Source organism: Cetorhinus maximus, unplaced genomic scaffold, assembly GCF_964194155.1.
Source record: "Cetorhinus maximus unplaced genomic scaffold, sCetMax3.hap1.1 HAP1_SCAFFOLD_1324, whole genome shotgun sequence".
Taxonomy (NCBI): domain Eukaryota; kingdom Metazoa; phylum Chordata; class Chondrichthyes; order Lamniformes; family Cetorhinidae; genus Cetorhinus; species Cetorhinus maximus.
The window spans coordinates 57501-78852 of record NW_027597265.1 but is presented as its reverse complement, the minus strand read 5'-3'; the positions used below and the strand labels follow the sequence as shown (position 1 = coordinate 78852).

The following is a 21352-nucleotide window of genomic DNA, read 5'->3' as shown; positions in this document are numbered from 1 at the left end:
GCCCAGAGGGGAGCTCCTTGCAGACAGGTCCCACTCAGCGGCTGGCGTTGTCAGTATGTACCATTGCCTGGAGGGCTGGTGAAGGTTCTCCCTCGCGTTGGGTCCATGGTTGCTCTCTGTTGTTGGTGTTCAGCATGAGTCCTGACCTTAAGAGGGGAGTGGGAGCTCCTGTTTTAAGTCTTGCCCCTTCTCTCCAGAAACAAACCTGGGCTGTTCACAGAATCACAGTGCAGAAGAGGCCCTTCGGCCCATCGAGTCTGCACCGACACGTGAGAAACACCTGACCTACCTACCTAACCCCATTTAACCAGCACTTGGCCCATAGCCTTGAATGTTGTGATGTGCCAAGTGCTCAGCCAGGTACTTTTTAAAGGATGTGAGGCAACCCGCCTCCACCAACCTCCCAGGCAGCGCATTCCAGACCCTCACCACCCTCTGGGTAAAAAAAGTTTTTCCTCACATTCCCCACTAAACCTCCTGACCCTCACCTTGAACTTGTGTCCCCTCGTGGTTGACCCTTCAACTAAGGGGAACAGCTGCTCCCTATCCACCCTGTCCATGCCCCTCATAATCTTGTACACCTCGATCAGGTCGCCCCTCAGTCTTCTCTGCTCCAACAAAAACCCAAGTCTATCCAAGCTCTCTTCATAACTTAAGTGTTTCATCATCCTGGTGAATCTCCTCTGCACCCCGTCCAGTGCAATCACATCCTCTTAGGTCGTGCCTGACAGTTCATATCCTCACGGTTCTGGTGTCATTCTGAATCCTGAGCGCCCCTTCTCCAGCGGCTTGACCTCCTTTCTGTAAAGCGGAGAGCAGGACTGCAACGGGAGGAGGAGGTCAAGCCTGGGGGACAATAGACCATAAGACCATAAGACATAGGAGCAGAAATTAGGCCATTCGGCCCATCGAGTCTGCTCCGCCATTCAATCATGGCTAATAAGTTTCTCAACCCCAGTCTCCCGCCTTCTCCCCGTAACCTTTGATCCCCTTACCAATCAAGAACCTATCTATCTCCGTCTTAAATACACTCAATGACCTGGCCTCCACAGCCTTCTGTGGCAATGAATTCCATAGATTCACCACTCTCTGGCTAAAGAAGTTTCTCCTCATCTCTGTTCTAAAAGGTCTTCCCTTTACTCTGAGGCTGTGCCCTCGGGTCCTAGTCTCTCCTACTAATGGAAACATCTTCCCCACGTCCAATCTATCCAGGCCTTTCAGTATTCTGTAAGTGTCAATCAGATTCCCCCTCATCCTTTTAAACTCCATCGAGTATAGACCCAGAGTCCTCAAACGTTCCTCATATGTTAAGCCTTTCATTCCTGGGATCGTTCTCGTGAACCTCCTTTGGACCCTCTCCAGGGCCAGCACATCCTTCCTGAGATACGGGGCCCAAAATTGCTCACAATCTTCTAAATGTGGTCTGACCAGAGCCTTATAAAGCCTCAGCAGCACATCCCTGCTTTTATATTCTAGTCCTCTTGAAATAAATGCCAACATTGCATTTGCCTTCCTAACTACCGACTCAACCTTTAAGTTAACCTTAAGTCCCTTTGCACTCCAGATTTCTGAATTCTCTCCCCATTTAGAAAATAGTCTATGCCTCTATTCTTCCCACCAAAGTGCATGACCTCACACTTTCCCACGTTGTATTCCACCTGCCGCTTCTTTGCCCATTCTCCTAACCTGTCCAAATCCTTCTGCAGCCTCCCCGCCTCCTCAATACTACCAATAAATTGACACAAGACAGACAATCTGATCAGAAATGTGTATTTAAAATAATAGTAGTAAACTTCTTTACAACAAATATAGTGGAGTTCACAACTGAACTTCCAATTTAATTTGTGTGTGTGTGTGTGTGTGTGTGTGTATAATATACAAGCATCACCATACAGTACAGGGGGAAGAATAACAACGTCACACGCTCGCACACACACTCGCTGACACACGCACGCACACTCACTCACGCTGCCCTATCAGAATAAAACATTCTGCAACATTAGTGATTGTCTTTACAGAGAAGATAAGGGAACGAGATATAAAGGGGGAAAAGGGGGCGAGGTTGGGGGTGGGGGGGGAGAAAATGCCACCCCCCCCCCCACTCCCTCCCCACCGGTGTAAATGCCCACTGCCAAGTCGCCCACCGACCGGGAGGAGCGGCGAGCGAGGAGGCAGCGGCTGCCGGGTGACACGTCGACTGCACCGAGGGGTTGCCGACTCCGCTCGGCGCTGCCGCTCGACCCACCTGCTCCTCCCCCTCCTGCCAATCGGCCGTCCTCCTGGGAGCCCCTGCCTCCCCGCCGGCCGATAGCGCAGAGCGAACCCCGCCTGCCCGTCGCCCGATGGGCTGGCGCTCGACGGTCCAGTCAAACGGGCCTTCGATCCTGCCACACGCTCCCCCCCAGCACCCCAACCCTCCCTCTCCCCCAAACCTCCCCCCCCACCAGCTTTTTTTCCTCTCTCTCCCCATCCCGGAGATGGGCGTTCGATGCCCAGAGACTTCAGTGCGCCCCCCCCACCAAAGACAGTTGGCAACCCCAGCCCTGTGCGTGGGCAGCCTCTTCCCTGCTGGCAGTTGGTCAGCGTCTTACCCTTCTCCCCTGACGGGTTCCCAGGTTGCTCCCTAACCCCCACCACGAGACATGCGGGGGTGGTGAGAGTGGTGGCCACGAGACATTTCGGGGTGGGGGTGGGGGCGATGGTGAGGACAGCCCACGCCCAATGTCACCAATCCTCGCTGACCTCCACACCCTCTCCCCGTGTCGGCCGAAGGGTGGGCACCCTGCCAAACCCACCCCCGCCCATCGCCCATCGTCCTGAGCCACAGGCTCCATTGGCCTCCAAAGCTGCGGAGTCTCCCTCTCCCTTTCTCTCCCTCTCCCTCTCTCTCCCTCCCCCTCTCTCTCTCTCTCTCACTCACTCCCCTCCGCCCAGCAGAGTTCACAGGGGCAGCTCTGGAGTCCCGTTCGCTCGGATTAACTCGGCGGGTTCCTGGCACGGGGGTGGGGGTGGGTGGGGGGAGGGGGGGAGGACACACAATACTCTCGGACGTCCATCTTGGCCAGCTGTGGTCAAGCTGAGGCCGCGCAGTTAACGTTCAATATACTCTTGACAAAAATATAGATTCATTTGGTAGGTTAACGGACGGACGGACGGACGGGGACAGTGGTAGGTGCCGGGGTGCAGCTGACGGACTGACCAACTGGCCATCGACACAAGCTGGCTCGCTCCGGGGTAAGGTCCGACTCCGCTCACCCCACCCGAACCTCAGCTTGACCCCCACCCTGCCCCCTCACCCCCGACCCCTCACCCCTGACCCTCACCCCCGTGCTCTCACCCCCACCCCCTCACCCCCGACCCCTCACCCCCGACCCCTCACCCCCGACCCCTCACCCCCGACCCCTCACCCCCGACCCCTCACCCCCACCCCCTCACCCCTGACCCCTCACCCTCGCCGCCACTTCCCTTGCCACTGTTTGGCGAGGGTGTTGGGGGTGGGAGGGAGGGTGGGTTTCGATCGAACTGCGTGGGAGTCCCCTCCCAGCATCAAGGCACCTCCTCCTCAGGGCGAGGGGCCAGGGCGGCGTTGGCGCAGGGCCGGGGGTCAAGGGTCAGGCCCCTTGACCCCCCAGCGCGCGGGAGGAGGGGTTGAAGGCCGTGCGCTGCTTTCAATGACCACCCCGCCCCGGCCACTGCTGTACATACTAACCCACGTCGGGGTGGGGAGGACGGAGCCTTTAGGGCGGGGGTGGGTGCTTCACGGAGGAGGGATAGTACGCTCCCGCCGGAGTCAATGGACTTCTGCACGGCTCATCGCATTTTACACACCACCACTCCCGGCCTCGCTGCAGCAACCGGGCCATAAAATTCTGCCTCCGATCTCGGCGTTAAGTTCCAGCTGAGGGTTTCACACAGTGTCCGTGGGATCTATTACACCTCAACAGGACAGATGGGAGCCTCGGTTTAATATCTCATCCTAAAAGATGGCGTCTCCGACAGTGCGGCGCTCCCTCAGTACTGACCCTCCAACAGTGCGGCGCTCCCTCAGTACTGACCCTCCGACAGTGCGGCACTCCCTCAGTACTGACCCTCCGACAGTGCAGCACTCCCTCAGTACTGACCCTCCGACAGTGCGGCACTCCCTCAGTACTGACTCTCCGACAGTGCGGCGCTCCCTCAGTATTGACCCTCCGACAGTGCGGCGCTCCCTCAGTGCTGACCCTCCGACAGTGCGGCGCTCCCTCAGTACTGACCCTCCGACAGTGCGGCGCTCCCTCAGTACTGACCCTCCGACAGTGCAGTGCTGACCCTCCGACAGTGCGGCACTCCCTCAGTACTGACCCTCCGACAGTGCAGCACACCCTCAGTACTGACCCTCCGACAGTGCAACACACCCTCAGTACAGACCCTCCGACAGTGCGGCGCTCCCTCAGTACTGACCCTCCGACAGTGCAGCACTCCCTCAGTACTGACCCTCCGACAGTGCGGCACTCCCTCAGTACTGACCCTCCGACAGTGCAGTGCTGACCCTCGGACAGTGTGGCGCTCCCTCAGTACTGACCCTCCGACAGTGCAGCACTCCCTCCGTGCTGGGACCGGGGAGCATCAGTGTGGATTCGTAGCTCGGATCTGAGCCCCGCCCGACTCCGGGGGTGTGACAGAGTGCCGCCGAGGGAGCCCTGGCCTGAAACCCGTGCCCGGCCTGACCCGCTGGCTTGGCCGAGGTTGGCGCGGTGCCCAACTTGGCCACGTGTCCTGGCGTGGCCCCTCATCCGCAGCGAACGCAGAGGGCAGGACGCCTCAGTCTGCCCCCACCTTTACCGGGGTGGGGTGGTGGTGGGTGGGAAGGAGGGAGGGAGGGAGGAGGTGGGGGAGGTGAGGAAGGTTCTATCCAAGTCCTGGCGCCCCCCCCCCTCCAAAAAAGAGTAGCTGGGATCACTCCGACCACACCCGACCCTGCCAAACAGCCTTTGCTTCCTCTCTCGGCAGTGCCCGAGGTGGCGCCCGGGGTGGTGGGGAGTCACCCTCTGGGCGCCGGTGCTGCACCCACCCCATCCCCACCCCCCCCAAACCAAGGGCCACGACACGATCAGTGCATTCTCGCGCTTATGAAAAATATACACAATTTCTATTGTATTCAACAACCCTTCAGAGTAAAATAAAATAAAACAGCAATAAACTGCACGGCGCAGGCTTATCCTGAAGACAAATATATTAGCTATAACTCTTCCCGGCCCATCCCACAGCCGCCCCCACCCCCCACAAGTATTTTTTTTTTCCCGTGTCGTGTGTTTTTTCTTTTTAAATATATCGACATGCATTATTTCTCTCTCTCTCTCGCTCTCCTATAAAGAACATAAACATTCTAAGCAATAAATTAGCTGTGTTTCCGCACTGGAACCACCAGCCCCCCACCTTGCAATGTCCCCTTCCCCCCCCTTCCCCTCCCAATGCCTCCACCGACCCGCACACCCCTACCCTGTCCGCCCCCCCGTCCCCCGCCCGATGGGTGTCTCTCTTCGGCCGCTCCCGCCGACGGGGGGAGAGAGGGGAGCCTCGATATCGCCGGCCTCTCTCTCTCTCTCCCTCTCTATATAAATCAATACAGTCTGTACAAGTTTCCTGTGACTGCACTTTTCTCGAAACACGCACACTCACACACTCACTCACGGGGTTCACCGACCAGCCGAGTAACTTAAATAGTTGTCGGAGTGGGTGGGAGGGCGTGGGAGGGGAGAAGGTGGGGTGAGGAGCTCAGCATGTCGGGGGGTGGGGTGGTGTGTGTGTGTGTGTGTGTGTGTGTGTGTTTATTTTTCTCCCCCCAACCCAACCTCCCCGACGCCGCCTCGGGTCGAGTCCCATCCCCGGCCTTTTTCCCCCCTCCCGCCGCTGTGATCCCCTTCGGGAGGGAGGGGGAGGGGGTGGATTTGGAGGTTCGGGGGCGGGTGTACGGTGAGGTTTGGGGGATCAAAGGCCACCCCCTTTGAGCAGTGGTTGAGAGGCTGGAGGTGGTGAGGGGGGGGAGGATGGGGTGGGGAGGGCGAGGATAGACTCGATCGGCCAGCGTCCTGCGGTGTTGGGGTGTGGGGGTGGGAGGGGGCGCGGGTGGTCAGCGCACTTGTTTTACTGGGGGGGGGGGGCACTGGGGGGTGGACGGGGTGGGCGGGGGATGGGAGGTGGGGAGTGGGGGAGCTGGGATATCTGATGGTGGGTCTGTGAGGGGTGGGTGGGGAATGGGGGGCTGGGGTACCTGGGGGTGGGTCGGTGGGTCAGTGGGTTGGTGGTGGGTGGGGAGTGGGGGGCTGGGGTACCTGGGGGTGGGTCGGTGGGTCAGTGGGTCGGTGGTGGGTGGGGAATGGGGGGCTGGGGTACCTGGGGGTGGGTCGGTGGGTCAGTGGGTCGGTGGTGGGTGGGGAATGGGGGGCTGGGGTACCTGGGGGTGGGTCGGTGGGTCAGTGGGTCGGTGGTGGGTGGGGAATGGGGGGCTGGGGTACCTGGGGGTGGGTCGGTGGGTCAGTGGGTCGGTGGTGGGTGGGGAGTGGGGGGCTGGGGTACCTGGGGGTGGGTCGGTGGGTCAGTGGGTCGGTGGTGGGTGGGGAGTGGGGGGCTGGGGTACCTGGGGGTGGGTCGGTGGGTCAGTGGGTCGGTGGTGGGTGGGGAGTGGGGGGCTGGGGTACCTGGGGGGGTGGAACTCAGGACAGCAACACTTTGGTTCAAGACAAGAGGCATTTGAAAAGCCCTGGATGTCAGCGATTACATTAGGGGGTGGGGGACATGGTGTTGGGTGGGGCTGGATCTCGGGCTCTTCACCCTCCCTCACATCACGGGGCGGCAGTGAAAGTTACAGCCCCTTCTCTCCCTCTCCCTCGCTCGGGCAAAGCCCCACCTTTCAGAGGGCAGCTGGGGGAGGGGGCTGGGGGTGCGGGGGGGGTGGGGCAGGGAGAGAGAAAGGGGGTTGGGGAGGGGAGAGGGGGTAGTAGGGGGAGGAGGGGAGAAAGCGCCGTTAGGTGACCCAGGTGTCCATTCGCATCCGCTTGACCGAGGGGTTCTCCACCTCCTCGCCCGCCACCCTCATGGGTCCGATGGGCACAATGTAATCCCGCGTCTCGTCCCGCTCGCTCCCCTCGAAGGAACTGCTGTTGCTGCTCAGGCTGTCTACCGGTGACCTGCCCGTGTCCTGGGGGTGCGTCTGCTGCAGGAGGCCCGAGGGGGTTGTGCGATCACGGGTCGGGGACACGGGCTCCGACTTCACATGCACGTCCTGGTGGTTGCCCACTGTCAGCGTGGAGACCTGAGGTAACTGGTTACCGGGGCCAATGCTGTCAGGGAGCAAAGAAAGGGTTATGTCCACAGTGTGCCTTTCACAATCTCCCTCAACACCGACCCCATCAAACACTCCCAGGACAGGTACAACACGGGGTTAGATACAGAATAAAGCTCCCTCTACACTGTCCCCATCAAACACTCCCAGGACAGGTACAGCACGGGGTTAGATGTAGAGTAAAGCTCCCTCTACACTGTCCCCATCAAACACTCCCAGGACAGACACAGCACGATGTTAGATACAGAGTAAAGCTCCCTCTACACTGTCCACATCAAACACTCCCAGGACAGGTACAGCACGGGGTTAGATACAGAGTAAAGCTCCCTCTACACTGTCCCCATCAAACACTCCCAGGACAGGTACAGCATGGGGTTAGATACAGAGTAAAGCTCCCTCTACACTGTCCCCATCAAACACTCCCAGGACAGACGCAGCACGATGTTAGATACAGAGTAAAGCTCCCTCTACACCGTCCCCATCAAACACTCCCAGGACAGGTACAGCATGGGGTTAGATACAGAGTAAAGCTCCCTCTACACTGTCCCCATCAAACACTCCCAGGACAGGTACAGCACGGGGTTAGATACAGAGTAAAGCTCCCTCTACACTGTCCCCATTAAACACTCCCAGGACATGTACAGCACGGGGTTAGATACAGAGTAAAGCTCCCTCTACACTGTCCCCATCAAACACTCCCAGGACAGGTACAGCACGGGGTTAGATACAGAGTAAAGCTCCCTCTACACTGTCCCCATCAAACACTCCCAGGACAGGTACAGCACGGGTTTAGAGACAGAGTAAAGCTCCCTCTACACTGTCCCCATCAAACACTCCCAGGACAGGTACAGCACGGGGTTAGATACAGAGTAAAGCTCCCTCTACACTGTCCCCATCAAACACTCCCAGGGCAGGTACAGCACGGGGTTAGATACAGAGTAAAGCTCCCTCTACACTGTCCCCATCAAACATTCCCAGGACAGGGACAGCACGGGGTTAGATACAGAGTAAAGCTCCCTCTACACTGTCCCCATCAAACACTCCCAGGGCAGGTACAGCACGGAGTTAGATACAGAGTAAAGCTCCCTCCACACCGTCCCCATCAAACACTCCCAGGACAGGTACAGCACGGGGTTAGATACAGAGTAAAGCTCCCTCCACACCGTCCCCATCAAACACTCCCAGGACAGGTACAGCATGGGGTTAGATACAGAGTAAAGCTCCCTCTACACCGTCCCCATCAAACACTCCCAGGACAGGTACAGCACGGGGTTAGATACAGAGTAAAGCTCCCTCTACACTGTCCCCATCAAACACTCCCAGGACAGGTACAGCACGGGGTTAGATACAGAGTAAAGCTCCCTCTACACTGTCCCCATCAAACACTCCCAGGACAGGTACAGCACGGGGTTAGATACAGAGTAAAGCTCCCTCTACACCGTCCCCATTAAGCAGTTTTGTGCCCAGTTCCCTATTAGTGTCAGTGTGCCCAGTGATGCCAATCTCTTCCCCACCCCCCACCACCACTCAGCACCAACCCGCCCCCAGTCTGCGTGAATCCTGTACTCACAAGAGGTTGCTAAGTGTCGCTGGTGCCAACTGTTGCCAAGTCGCCACGTTGCCTAGCGACAGCCCACCAGGTGAATTAAACGATTGCAGAGCAGATAGATCGGCACTGGTCAGCTGATAGTCTGAAAGAGGAACCAACAGCGAATGGGGTGAGCACATCTTAAAGCAGCAGCTGCTGCCAAGGGCATCGTGACAAGTTACAGGTGCATCCATGGCAACCATTGCTTCTTCTAAGAATGCCCAGGCGGCAACAGCCAGCAACTGCATTTATATAGCGCCCTTCACGCAGCAAAAACCTCACAGGAGCGAAAATCAGACAAAAATCTGACCCCGCGCCCCAGCGGGAGGTATTAGCACAGGTGACCAGGAGCTCAGTCACATGTTCACCCATCACTAAGGTCAGAGGTCCAGAGAATGGCCTTTATATCTAAAGAACTAGAACACAAGGGGAGGTAGAAGTCATGCATACTCCAGCTGCAGAAACTCCTGGTGAAGAGTTTCCGCACCCCGAGTTACTGTGAACACCACACTTTCGACAGGACACACGGGGCTCGGAGAGAGTGTCGTTTTACCGGAACGATACCCAAACTCACCAGGAGAGATGACACACAAGCTGGGGTTAAATTCACCGCAATTTGCAAGGTTATGGGGTGGCCTGTTTATTCTTTCAAGGGATGTGGGCGTCGCTGGGAAAGGCCCAGCATTTTGCTGCCCATCCCGAATTGCCCCTCGAACTGAGTGGCCTTCCTCGGCCATTTCAGAGGGGCAGTTAAGAGTCAACCACGTGGCTGTGGGTCTGGAGTCACATGTAGGGCCAGACCGGGTAAAGGCGGCAGATTTCCCTCCCCTAAAGGGGCATTAGTGAACCAGATGGAGTTTTTAACGACAATCCATGATGGTTGCCTTGATTACCATCACTGAGACTCGCTTTTCAATTCCAGATTTTATTAATTGAATTTTAATTCCACCAGTTTCCGTGGGGGGGGATTTGAACCCATGTCCCCCCGCCAGAGCATTAGCCTGGGACTAGCCCAGTGACATTACCACTATACCACCGTCTCCCACATAAAGATATTTGGGGAACCCGTTAGGGTAGATCGAGAGGAACTATTCCTGCTGGCTGTGCCGGGGGGGGCGGGGTCGAGGATCGGGGGCGGAGTCTAAACTTGGGAACCAGGCCTTCCAGGAGTGAAGTTAGGAAACACTCCGACACACAAAGGTTGGCGGAGATTTGGTATCCCCTTTGGCATCAATAGCAACCGATGCACCAACAATCGTTCATTGTAAATCTGGGATTGATATATTTTTGCTGAGCAAAGACGTTAAGGGGTACGGGGTGAAGGCGGGTAGATGGGAATTAGGTTACAGCACAGGCATGATCTCATCGAAGAGCGGCGGGAATAGGCTCGAGGGGCTGAACGGCCTCCTCCTGTCCCCATCTGCTTATGCTTCTCTGAAGTGGTCAGTTTTAAGGAGGGGAGAGCGAGACAAAGAGCTTTAGGGAGGTTTGAGGGTCACGCGTGTGAATCTCGGATCAGGCAGGACCGGGCTTGGCGATAGGCGCTGATGAGTTGGTCCAATAAAGACTTTAACAGCAGTGGAATCAATGTTTCCTGGTCCTCAGGCTCGCCTGCGGGATACTGGGATACAAGCCCACGTGACCCCGACAGTCACTGACCCCCGCGCTCACCTGTGTTGTACGCCGTGTGCATGGCGGAGTACTGCAGCCCCTGCGGCAGCAAGCTGGGCGTGGCCACCGAGACCACCGGGGTGGTCAGCGACTGCGTGGCATGGGAGCTGGTCAGCTCCTGGGTGCTCTGCAAGCCGGAGAGAGAGAGAGAGAGAGAGAGAGAGAGAGAGAGAGAAACAACCGTCAAAACAAAAACAATCGCTCCGCGTGCCCCCAGCAAAGAAACGGACAACCCGAAAGGCGCGGGGGGGGTGGGGGGGAAAATCGGACCAAGGTGACGGCATTAAGGGCCGGGAGTCTGGGGGGGAAACCCGACGGATCGACGCACAGCTTAGAGCACATCGCAGGCGCTGGCAGACATGAGGGGAGGGGGAGGGGACAGGGCTGTCCTGAGGTCAGAATTAGAAATCAAATCGAAAACTTGTGTTAAACTTCTAATCACAGAATTCGAACGGCGCAGAAGGAGGCCATTCGGCCCATCGTGTCAGCACCGCCTCTCCGTCTGAGCATTATGTCGGAGTGCCATTGCCCTGTCTGCCTTTTCCCCCGTAGCCCCCTGCACATTGTTTCTGTTCAAATAATCACCTAACGCCCTCTAGGATGCCTCGATCGAACCTGCCTCCTCCACACCTCCAGGCAGAACCGCGCCGCTCAAAGACAGGAATACCTGGGAAAACTCGGCAGGTCTGGCAGCATCGGCGGAGAAGCCACTCGTGGTGTGAAAAAGTTTTTTTCTCACGTCACACTTGCTTCTTTTGCAAATCACTTTAAGTCCGCGCCCTCTCGTTCTCGATCCTTTTACGAGCGGGAACAGCTTTCCCCCCCCCTTATCTACTCGTGATTTTGAGCATCTCTGTCAAATCTCCTCTCGGCCGCCTTCTCTCCAAGGAGGACAGTCCCAGCCTCTCCCAATCTATCCTCACAGCTGAAGTTTCTCATCCCTGTAAAACCCATTCTCGTAAACCTCTTCTGCACTCTCTCCAATGCGTTCACATCCTTCCTACAGTGTGGCGCTCTACACTGAACAATGGTGATACCACACTCGAAGCTTCTGTGCAAAGCTCGGAGTCTGTCTATTATGAAGGAGTTACAGAGGCACTGGAGAAAGTGGAACAGAAAGTTTTACCAGAGCGGCTGCAGAACACAGAGGTTATACCAGAGCAGTTAAGATGGAACAGGCCCGGGGGCTCTTTTCTCTAGAAAAGAGAAGGCTGAGGGGGTGACCTGATCGAGGTCTTTAAATTTATGAAAGGGGCTCAGTAGGATCGATGTAGAGAAGATGTTTCCACTTGTGGGGAGGTGGGGGAAGGGTGGGGAGGGAGGCCAGTACTAGGGGGCCATCCACAAGAGACAGTCACTAATAAACCCCATGGGGAATTCAGGAGACACTTCTTTATCCAGAGAGTGGGGAGAATGTGGGGCTCGCTCCCGCGGGGAGTGGGGGAGAATGTGGGACTCGCTCCCGCGGGGAGTGGGGGAGAATGTGGGACTCGCTCCCACGGGGAGCGGGGGAGAATGTGGGACTCGCTCCCGCGGGGAGTGGGGAGAATGTGGGACTCGCTCCCACGGGGAGTGGGGAGAATGTGGGACTCGCTCCCGCGGGGAGTGGGGGAGAATGTGGGACTCGCTCCCACGGGGAGTGGGGGAGAATGTGGGGCTCACTCCCGCGGGGAGTGGGGGAGAATGTGGGACTCGCTCCCACGGGGAGCGGGGAGAATGTGGGACTCGCTCCCGCGGGGAGTGGGGAGAATGTGGGACTCGCTCCCACGGGGAGCGGGGAGAATGTGGGGCTCGCTCCCACGGGGAGCGGGGAGAATGTGGGACTCTCTCCCACGGGGAGTGGGGAGAATGTGGGACTCGCTCCCACGGGGAGCGGGGAGAATGTGGGACTCGCTCCCGCGGGGAGTGGGGGGAATGTGGGGCTCGCTCCCGCGGGGAGTGGGGAGAATGTGGGACTCGCTCCCGCGGGGAGTGGGGAGAATGTGGGACTCGCTCCCATGGGGAGTGGTCAAGGTGAATCGCGGAGATGCATTAAAGGGGGGGAAGCTGGATAAACACATGAGGGAGAAAGGAATAGAAGGATATGTTGATGGGCTGAGAAGAGGGGGTGGGAGAAGGCTTGTGTGGAGTGGAAAAACCAGCATGGAGCAGAAGGGCCGAATGGCCTGTTTCTATGCCATAATTTCTTAGTACTTTGTAGTGTACGTTCCATGCCTAAGGGCTAGTACTGAGGGAGCGCCGCACTGTTGGAGGGTCAGTACTGAGGGAGCGCCGCACTGTTGGAGGGTCAGTACTGAGGGAGTGCCGCACTGTCGGAGGGTCAGTACTGAGGGAGCGCCGCACTGTCGGAGGGTCAGTACTGAGGGAGCGCCGCACTGTCGGAGGGTCAGTACTGAGGGAGTGCCGCACTGTCGGTGGGTCAGTACTGAGGGAGTGCTGCACTGTCGGAGGGTCAGTACTGAGGGAGCACTGCACTGTCGGAGGGTCAGTACTGAGGGTGTGCCGCACTGTCAGAGGGTCAGTACTGACGGAGCGCCGCACTGTCGGAGAGTCAGTGCTGAGGGAGCGCCGCACTGTTGGAGGGTCAGTACTGAGGGAGTGCCGCACTGTCGGAGGGTCAGTACTGAGGGAGCGCTGCACTGTCGGAGGGTCAGTACTGAGGGAGCGCCGCACTGTCGGAGGGTCAGTACTGAGGGAGTGCTGCACTGTTGGAGGGTCGGTACTGAGGGAGCGCCGCACTGTCGGAGGGTCAGTACTGAGGGAGCGCCGCACTGTCGGAGGGTCAGTACTGAGGGAGCGCCGCACTGTCGGAGGGTCAGTACTGAGGGAGCGCCGCACTGTCGGAGGGTCAGTACTGAGGGAGCGCCGCACTGTCGGAGGGTCAGTACTGAGGGAGTGCCGCACTGTCGGAGGGTCAGTACTGAGGGAGTGCCGCACTGTCGGAGGGTCAGTACTGAGGGAGTGCCGCACTGTCGGAGGGTCAGTACTGAGGGAGTGCCGCACTGTCGGAGGGTCAGTACTGAGGGAGTGCCGCACTGTCGGAGGGTCAGTACTGAGGGAGTGCCGCACTGTCGGAGGGTCAGTACTGAGGGAGTGCCGCACTGTCGGAGGGTCAGTACTGAGGGAGTGCCGCACTGTCGGAGGGTCAGTACTGAGGGAGTGCCGTCCTGTCGGAGGGTCAGTACTGAGGGAGCGCCGCACTGTCGGAGGGTCAGTACTGAGGGAGCGCCGCACTGTCGGAGGGTCAGTACTGAGGGAGTGCCGCACTGTCGGAGGGTCAGTACTGAGGGAGCGCCGCACTGTCGGAGGGTCAGTACTGAGGGAGTGCCGCGCTGTCGGAGGGTCAGTACTGAGGGAGCGCCGCGCTGTTGGAGGGTCAGTACTGAGGGAGCGCCGCACTGTCGGAGGGTCAGTACTGAGGGAGCGCCGCACTGTTGGAGGGTCAGTACTGAGGGAGTGCTGCACTGTCGGAGGGTCAGTACTGAGGGAGTGCCGCACTGTCGGAGGGTCAGTACTGAGGGAGTGCCGCACTGTCGGAGGGTCAGTACTGAGGGAGTGCCGCACTGTCGGAGATGCCCTCTTTCGGCTGACACTAAACCGAGGTCTCAGGGAAATCCCTTTCCGATATCCTTGGCCAAGTGAGGCTGGGCCTGGAGATGGGCAGCGGAATTCTTCCTGGAGGCCTGGATGCAGACTATCCTCCCCTCAAGGATCAGCACCAGGATCGCGTTTAACCAGACACATCCTCGTCATTGCAGTGAGGGCTGTGAAATTCCTGTATTTCACGAGCAGGGGGTTTTAAACGTGCTGTGGCTCACAGACTGTTTTCACACGTCAGTGAGAGTGACCGAGGTCGAAGTGTTAAGCTGCCACCTGCTGGCTGAATGTTTATTGCAGAATTGTTTCTTCAGCCGAGAGTGTGTTGAAAGGGGGCACTCCTAAATGGGTTTGGAGCGTGGGAGGAGGTGACTCTTGCCCGTTATCTGTAGCCTTCCAGCTTTTATGAGGCTTGCGCGCACGCACTGGACTCGAGCGCCTTGCACTTGCTCTCTCTGGCTTGTCGGAGTCAGAAGGCTGTGGGATCGAGTCCCCGCTCCAGAGAGCGGAGCCCCCCTAATCCAGGCCTAAAGGCCGAGCGTCGTCCGCTGAGAGAGTGCGGCACTGTCAGAGGCGCAACTTGAACGAGGAGACGTTAAACCGAGGGCCCCCCCGTCTGCCCTCTCGGGTGGGTGTAAAAGATCACACGGCCGCTATCGGAAGCAGAGCTTTCCCCCCCCCTCCGACGCCAAGAGTTATCAATAAATATCGCCAAATGACTAGATTGCCCTGGTAATAATTACATTGCTGTTTTGTGGGATCTTGCTGTGCGCAAATTAGCTGCTGGCTTTTCCAACGATATGACAGCAACCGCACTTGCGAAAGTGGACCGGGAAGGACACGGGGAGCAGACGTGTGGAAACACCCACCCCCCTTGCAAGTTCCCCTCCAAGCCGCTCACCAAATGTACGGACAGAAGGGGGATAAATTAAACCAGCAGCAGCTTCCAAACCCACCACCTCTACCGTCTAGAAGGACAAGGGCAGCAGACACATGGGGAACACCACCACCTGGAAGTTCCCCTCCGAGCCCCTCACCATCCTGACTTGGAAATATATCGGCCGTTCCTTCACTGTCGCTGGGTCAAAATCCTTGCAGCTCCCTCCCTAACAGCACGGTGGGTGTACCTACACCACAGGGACTGCAGCGGCTCAAGAAGGCGGCTCACCCACCACCTTCTCAAGGGGGGCAATTAGGGATGGGCAATAAATGCTGGGCTCAGCCCAGCGACGCCCACATCCAACGGACAAATAAAAAAAAAGGTTTCACTCGCTGCAAGGCGCATGCTGGGGGTGGTGACAGGCACTACAGAAATGCGGGTCATCCTTTCTTATTGTGCCGACCCTCCAGTCCCAGATGGGGGGGGCCACCGTGAGGTTTAAATGCCTCAGAGCGGAATGAGATAGACGACAGCAGACGAGAGGGGGTCCAGAGCAGATCTCGGAGACAAGGTCAAAGGTAACCATGGCGTAAACGCCATATACCAGCGGACACTGGAAATCGGAAATAAAGACAGAAAATGCTGCAAAAGCTCAGCAGGTCTGGCAGCGTCTGTGCAGGGAAGTGATAATTCTTCAAGGCGGGCATTCCTGGAAGAGGAAGCAACACTGAACTAAACACTGAACTTGAAAGCAAAATACAGAAGGTTAAAAGGGACTCGAAACATCATCTGCCGATCTCTCTCTCTCCGCAGATGCCGCCGGCCATGCGGAGTTTGCTCAGCATTTTCTGTTTTCATTCGAGAATAGAGAAAGCCGTCACGATGTTAATCCCTTGACTCAGCACCACAACAGTTGACTGAAGGAGTGGTCACTGTTGTAATGTAAGAAATGCGGCAGCTAGTGTGTGTACAGCAAGCTCCCACAACAGCAATGTGATAGCGATTTACATCATCCGCTCTCTTCACTGATGTTGACTGAGGGGTAAATATTTATCCCAGGACGTTGGAGGGAAACCCGCACGAATGGCTCTTGCTCCAATCATTCACATCCACCTGTCGGGAATCGTTTCAAGTCTCATCATAGCACCTCCAACAGTGCGGCACTCCCTCAGTACTGACCCTCCGACAGTGCGGCACTCCCTCAGTACTGACCCCCCGACAGTGCGGCACTCCCTCAGTACTGACCCTCCGACAATGCGGCACTCCCTCAGTACTGACCCTCCGACAGTGCGGCACTCCCTCAGTACTGACCCTCCGACAGTGCGGCACTCCCTCAGTACTGACCCTCCGACAGTGCGGCGCTCCCTCAGTACTGACCCTCCGACAGTGCGGCGCTCCCTCAGTACTGACCCTCCGACAGTGCGGCACTCCCTCAGTACTGATCCTCCGACAGTGCGGCACTCCCTCAGTACCGACCATCTGACAATGCGGCACTCCCTCAATACTGACTCTCTGACAGTGCGGCGCTCCCTCAGTACTGACACCGGGAATGCCAACCTGACAATGGGGTTCTGACCTCTGCAGGGGACTGGAATCATGACTTTCTTACTCAAAGGAGAGAGGACGACCCGCATGGCTTAGGAAGAGAGGGGAAGCGCTGATGTTACTGGGACTCCATTGCTGGGAATGTATCACTCTCCCTCATTCAGCACTCACCATTTGCAGGTCTTCCTCTGTCTGACAGCATGAGGGGGTAGGAGACACACACAGTTAGTAGCCAGCAAAGGGAACACAGCCTCCAACTATTGATCCTTTCCCATCAAACATCTATCAGTTTCATTGCCATGCAAGTGACGGTTAGTTAACACTCTCTATACACTGTCCCCATCAAACACTCCCAGGACAGGTACAGCACGGGGTTAGATACAGAGTAAAGCTCCCTCTACACCGTCCCCATCAAACACTCCCAGGGCAGGTACAGCACGGGGTTAGATACAGAGTAAAGCTCCCTCTACACTGTCCACATCAAACACTCCCAGGACAGGTACAGCACGGGGTTAGATACAGAGTAAAGCTCCCTCTACACTGTCCCCATCAAACACTCCCAGGGCAGGTACAGCACGGGGTTAGGTACAGAGTAAAGCTCCCTCTACACTGTCCCCATCAAACACTCCCAGGACAGGTACAGCACGGGGTTAGATACAGAGTAAAGCTCCCTCTACACTGTCCCCATCAAACACTCCCAGGACAGGTACAGCACGGGGTTAGATACAGAGTAAAGTTCCCTCTACACCGTCCCCATCAAACACTCCCAGGACAGGTACAGCACGGGGTTAGATACAGAGTAAAGCTCCCTCTACACTGTCCCCATCAAACACTCCCAGGACAGGTACAGCACGGGGTTAGATACAGAGTAAAGCTCCCTCTACACTGTCCCCATCAAACACTCCCAGGACAGGTACAGCACGGGGTTAGATACAGAGTAAAGCTCCCTCTACACTGTCTCCATCAAACACTCCCAGGACAGGTACAGCACGGGGTTAGATACAGAGTAAAGCTCCCTCTACACTGTCCACATCAAACACTCCCAGGGCAGGTACAGCACGGGGTTAGATACAGAGTAAAGCTCCCTCTACACTGTCCCCATCAAACACTCCCAGGACAGGTACAGCACGGGGTTAGATACAGAGTAAAGCTCCCTCTACACTGTCCCCATCAAACACTCCCAGGACAGGTACAGCACGGGGTTAGATACAGAGTAAAGCTCCCTCTACACTGTCCACATCAAACACTCCCAGGACAGGTACAGCACGGGGTTAGATACATAGTAAAGCTCCCTCTACACTGTCCACATCAAACACTCCCAGGACAGGTACAGCACGGGGTTAGATACAGAGTAAAGCTCCCTCTACACTGTCCACATCAAACACTCCCAGGACAGGTACAGCACGGGGTTAGATACAGAGTAAAGCTCCCTCTATACCGTCCCCATCAAACACTCCCAGGACAGGTACAGCACAGGGTTAGATACAGAGTAAAGCTCCCTCTACACTGTCCACATCAAACACTCCCAGGACAGGTACAGCATGGGGTTAGATACAGAGTAAAGCTCCCTCTACACTGTCCCCATCAAACACTCCCAGGACAGGCACAGCACGGGGTTAGATATAGAGTAAAGCTCCCTCTACACTGTCCCCATCAAACACTCCCAGGACAGGTACAGCACGGGGTTAGATACAGAGTAAAGCTCCCTCTACACTGTCCCCATCAAACACTCCCAGGACAGGTACAGCACGGGGTTAGATACAGAGTAAAGCTCCCTCTACACTGTCCCCAGTGCAGTGACCTCCCTGTTTCCTCCTTCACCGGTTCGCTGGTTTACCCTGCCCCTCCCGGCCTAGGCCCCAGTGAAGCAGCTGGTTGGGGATCGATGCTCCCGGGAGCCTCTACTCACCAGAGACCCCATCATCCCTTTGCTCTGTGAGGTGATGACCCGCAGGTCTGGCTTTCGGTTGTTGCCGTGGGTCAGCTGTGCGGCCGGAGGAGGCGGTGACTTGGGCGACATCACTTTTGTCAGGCTGCTGGTGGACAGGAGGCCCGGCGACGCCCTCTGGTTAAGGTAGCCGTTCCCTGAGGAGAAGCAGAGGGGGAGCAGGGTGAGCTGGGGGTTGCAGGCCACAGGGCCGAGGCGCGTCCGGCCTGATCTCTGACTGAAAAACTCATCGCTGCCTTTCTCACCTCCAAACTGGACCCACTGCAAGACGCACCTGACCACCCTCCCATCATTCCCAAACTTCAACTCCTTCCCAAACTTTGCTGTCCCGTCTCCGAACTGTCACCAACACCCGTCCTGCCCCCCCATCAGCCCTCACACTGCTCGCTGGCTCATTCACCCTCCCTATCTCTGTAACCTCCTCCAGCCCCTACACCGCTCCCTATCTCTGTAACCTCCTCCAGCCCCTACACCCCTCCCTATCTCTGTAACCTCCTCCAGCTCCTACACCCCTCCCTATCTCTGTAACCTCCTCCAGCCCCACACCCCTCCCTATCTCTGTAACCTCCTCCAGAACCTACACCCCTCCCTATCTCTGTAACCTCCTCCAGCCCCTACACCCCTCCCTATCTCTGTAACCTCCTCCAGCCCCTACACCCCTCCCTATCTCTGTAACCTCCTCCAGCCCCTACACCGCTCCCTATCTCTGTAACCTCCTCCAGAACCTACACCCCTCCCTATCTCTGTAACCTCCTCCAGCCCCTACACCCCTCCCTATCTCTGTAACCTCCTCCAGCCCCTACACCCCTCCCTATCTCTGTAGCCTCCTCCAGCCCCCTACACCCCCTCCCTATCTCTGTATCCTCCTCCAGCCCCTACCATCCTCCCTATCTCTGTAACCTCCTCCTGCCTCTACACCCCTCCCTATCTCTGTAGCCTCCTCCAGAACCTACACCCCTCCCTATCTCTGTAACCTCCTCCAGCCCCTACACCCCTCCCTATCTCTGTAACCTCCTCCAGCCCCTACACCCCTCCCTATCTCTGTAACCTCCTCCAGCCCCTACACCGCTCCCTATCTCTGTAACCTCCTCCAGAACCTACACCCCTCCCTATCTCTGTAACCTTCTCCAGCCCCTACACCCCTCCCTATCTCTGTAACCACCTCCAGCCCCTACACCCCTCCCTATCTCTGTAGCCTCCTCCAGCCCCCTACACCCCCTCCCTATCTCTGTATCCTCCTCCAGCTCCTACCATCCTCCCTATCTCTGTAACCTCCTCCTGCCTCTACACCCCTCCTTATCTCTGTCACCTTCCTCCAGGCCCTCGAATCCTCCGAGATCTCTGCGCTCCCTCAATTCCGGCCTCATGCGCATCCCCCGATTCCCGTCGCTCCACCATTGGCGGCCGTGCCTTCAGCTGCCTGGTGGGGGGCCCTGAGCTCTGGAATTCCCTCCCTAAACCTCTCCGCCTCCCTCTCTCTCTGTTTTAACCTGTTCCATAAATGTGGCCATGTGAACTGACCCTTTGCTTGCCTGGCCTGGTACCTCATAAGAGCTCGTAGCCGGAGAAACCATACAATCCGCTCGAGACTCTTCCGACAGTCAATACCCCTCGTGGCTGATGTGCTGCACTAAGTCACTGGTGGTGGGGGTGAGGCTACGAAGGCTGTGCCAGCATTGTCAGGGCAAAGAAAATGGAAAGGTGCAGGATGTGAAGCAATGAGTGATAATCACTGGGACAATATGTCCAAGGAGAGCAGGAGGCTGATGGACTGTAAGTTGCCAGTGACTAGTTACCGTAGCTGTCAAGCACACTCCGGTTTCAAGCATTGCTGGAATGCCGATTGACATCAGCTCTGACATTCCGGCCTCCTGGTCGTCATTAATCCTCATCTGTGAGTGTGCAACAGCTGACAACATACCAAACCTTTCTCCTGTGGGCCTGACCTGGCCATTCCAGTAACCTAAGAGCCTGTTGCCATTGCCGAGTGATTCACTGCACCCCCCCCAGCTTCACTCCCCACCTCCAAGCCCAACGCCGTGAGCAAACCGCTTCATGAACTGGTCGTTTGCTAGGGAACAGATATGGGGAAGGTATGAGGTAGGGGGTGGGGAAGCGAGAGAGAATGTCAGCTGCTGGAGGAACAGATTCCATCACAGGCAGCTGGCTGGCTCCGGGGTAGCAGTCTGTAACTAGCTTTACAGATTCACATAAATCGCACGCACAGGCACACACACACACACACACACACACACACTCATGTGCACACCCTCATACACACACACACACACACGCTCATGTGCACACCCTCATACACACACACACACACACACACACACACACACGCTCATGTGCACACCCTCATACACACACACACACGCTCATGTGCACACCCTCATACACACACACACACACACGCTCATGTGCACACCCTCATACACACACACACACACACGCTCATGTGCACACCCTCATACACACACACACACTCATGTGCACACCCTCATACACACACACACACTCATGTGCACACCCTCATACACGCACACACACACTCATGTGCACACCCTCATACACACCCACACACACACTCATGTGCACACCCTCATACACACACACACACACACGCTCATGTGCACACCCTCATACACGCACACACACACTCATGTGCACACCCTCATACACGCACACACACACTCATGTGCACACCCTCATACACGCACACACACACTCATGTGCACACCCTCATACACGCACACACACACTCATGTGCACACCCTCATACACACACACACACACGCT

At 57.1% G+C, this 21352-nt stretch overlaps 1 protein-coding gene across 1 annotated transcript in view; it reads right to left on the bottom strand.

The window, feature by feature from the left end:
• Positions 1-6963: 6963 nt before the first annotated feature.
• LOC144676052 (myocyte-specific enhancer factor 2D homolog) overlaps positions 6964-21352 on the bottom strand; it is a 69530-nt gene continuing 55141 nt past the window's right edge. The window contains exons 5-8 of the mRNA XM_078536571.1: positions 18512-18687; positions 10581-10707; positions 8892-9012; positions 6964-7319 (exon numbers count right to left, since the gene is read on the bottom strand). Of these exons, the coding sequence (XP_078392697.1) occupies positions 7004-7319; positions 8892-9012; positions 10581-10707; positions 18512-18687 (740 nt within the window). The 3' untranslated portion in view covers positions 6964-7003. The remainder of the gene's footprint in view (positions 7320-8891; positions 9013-10580; positions 10708-18511; positions 18688-21352) is intronic.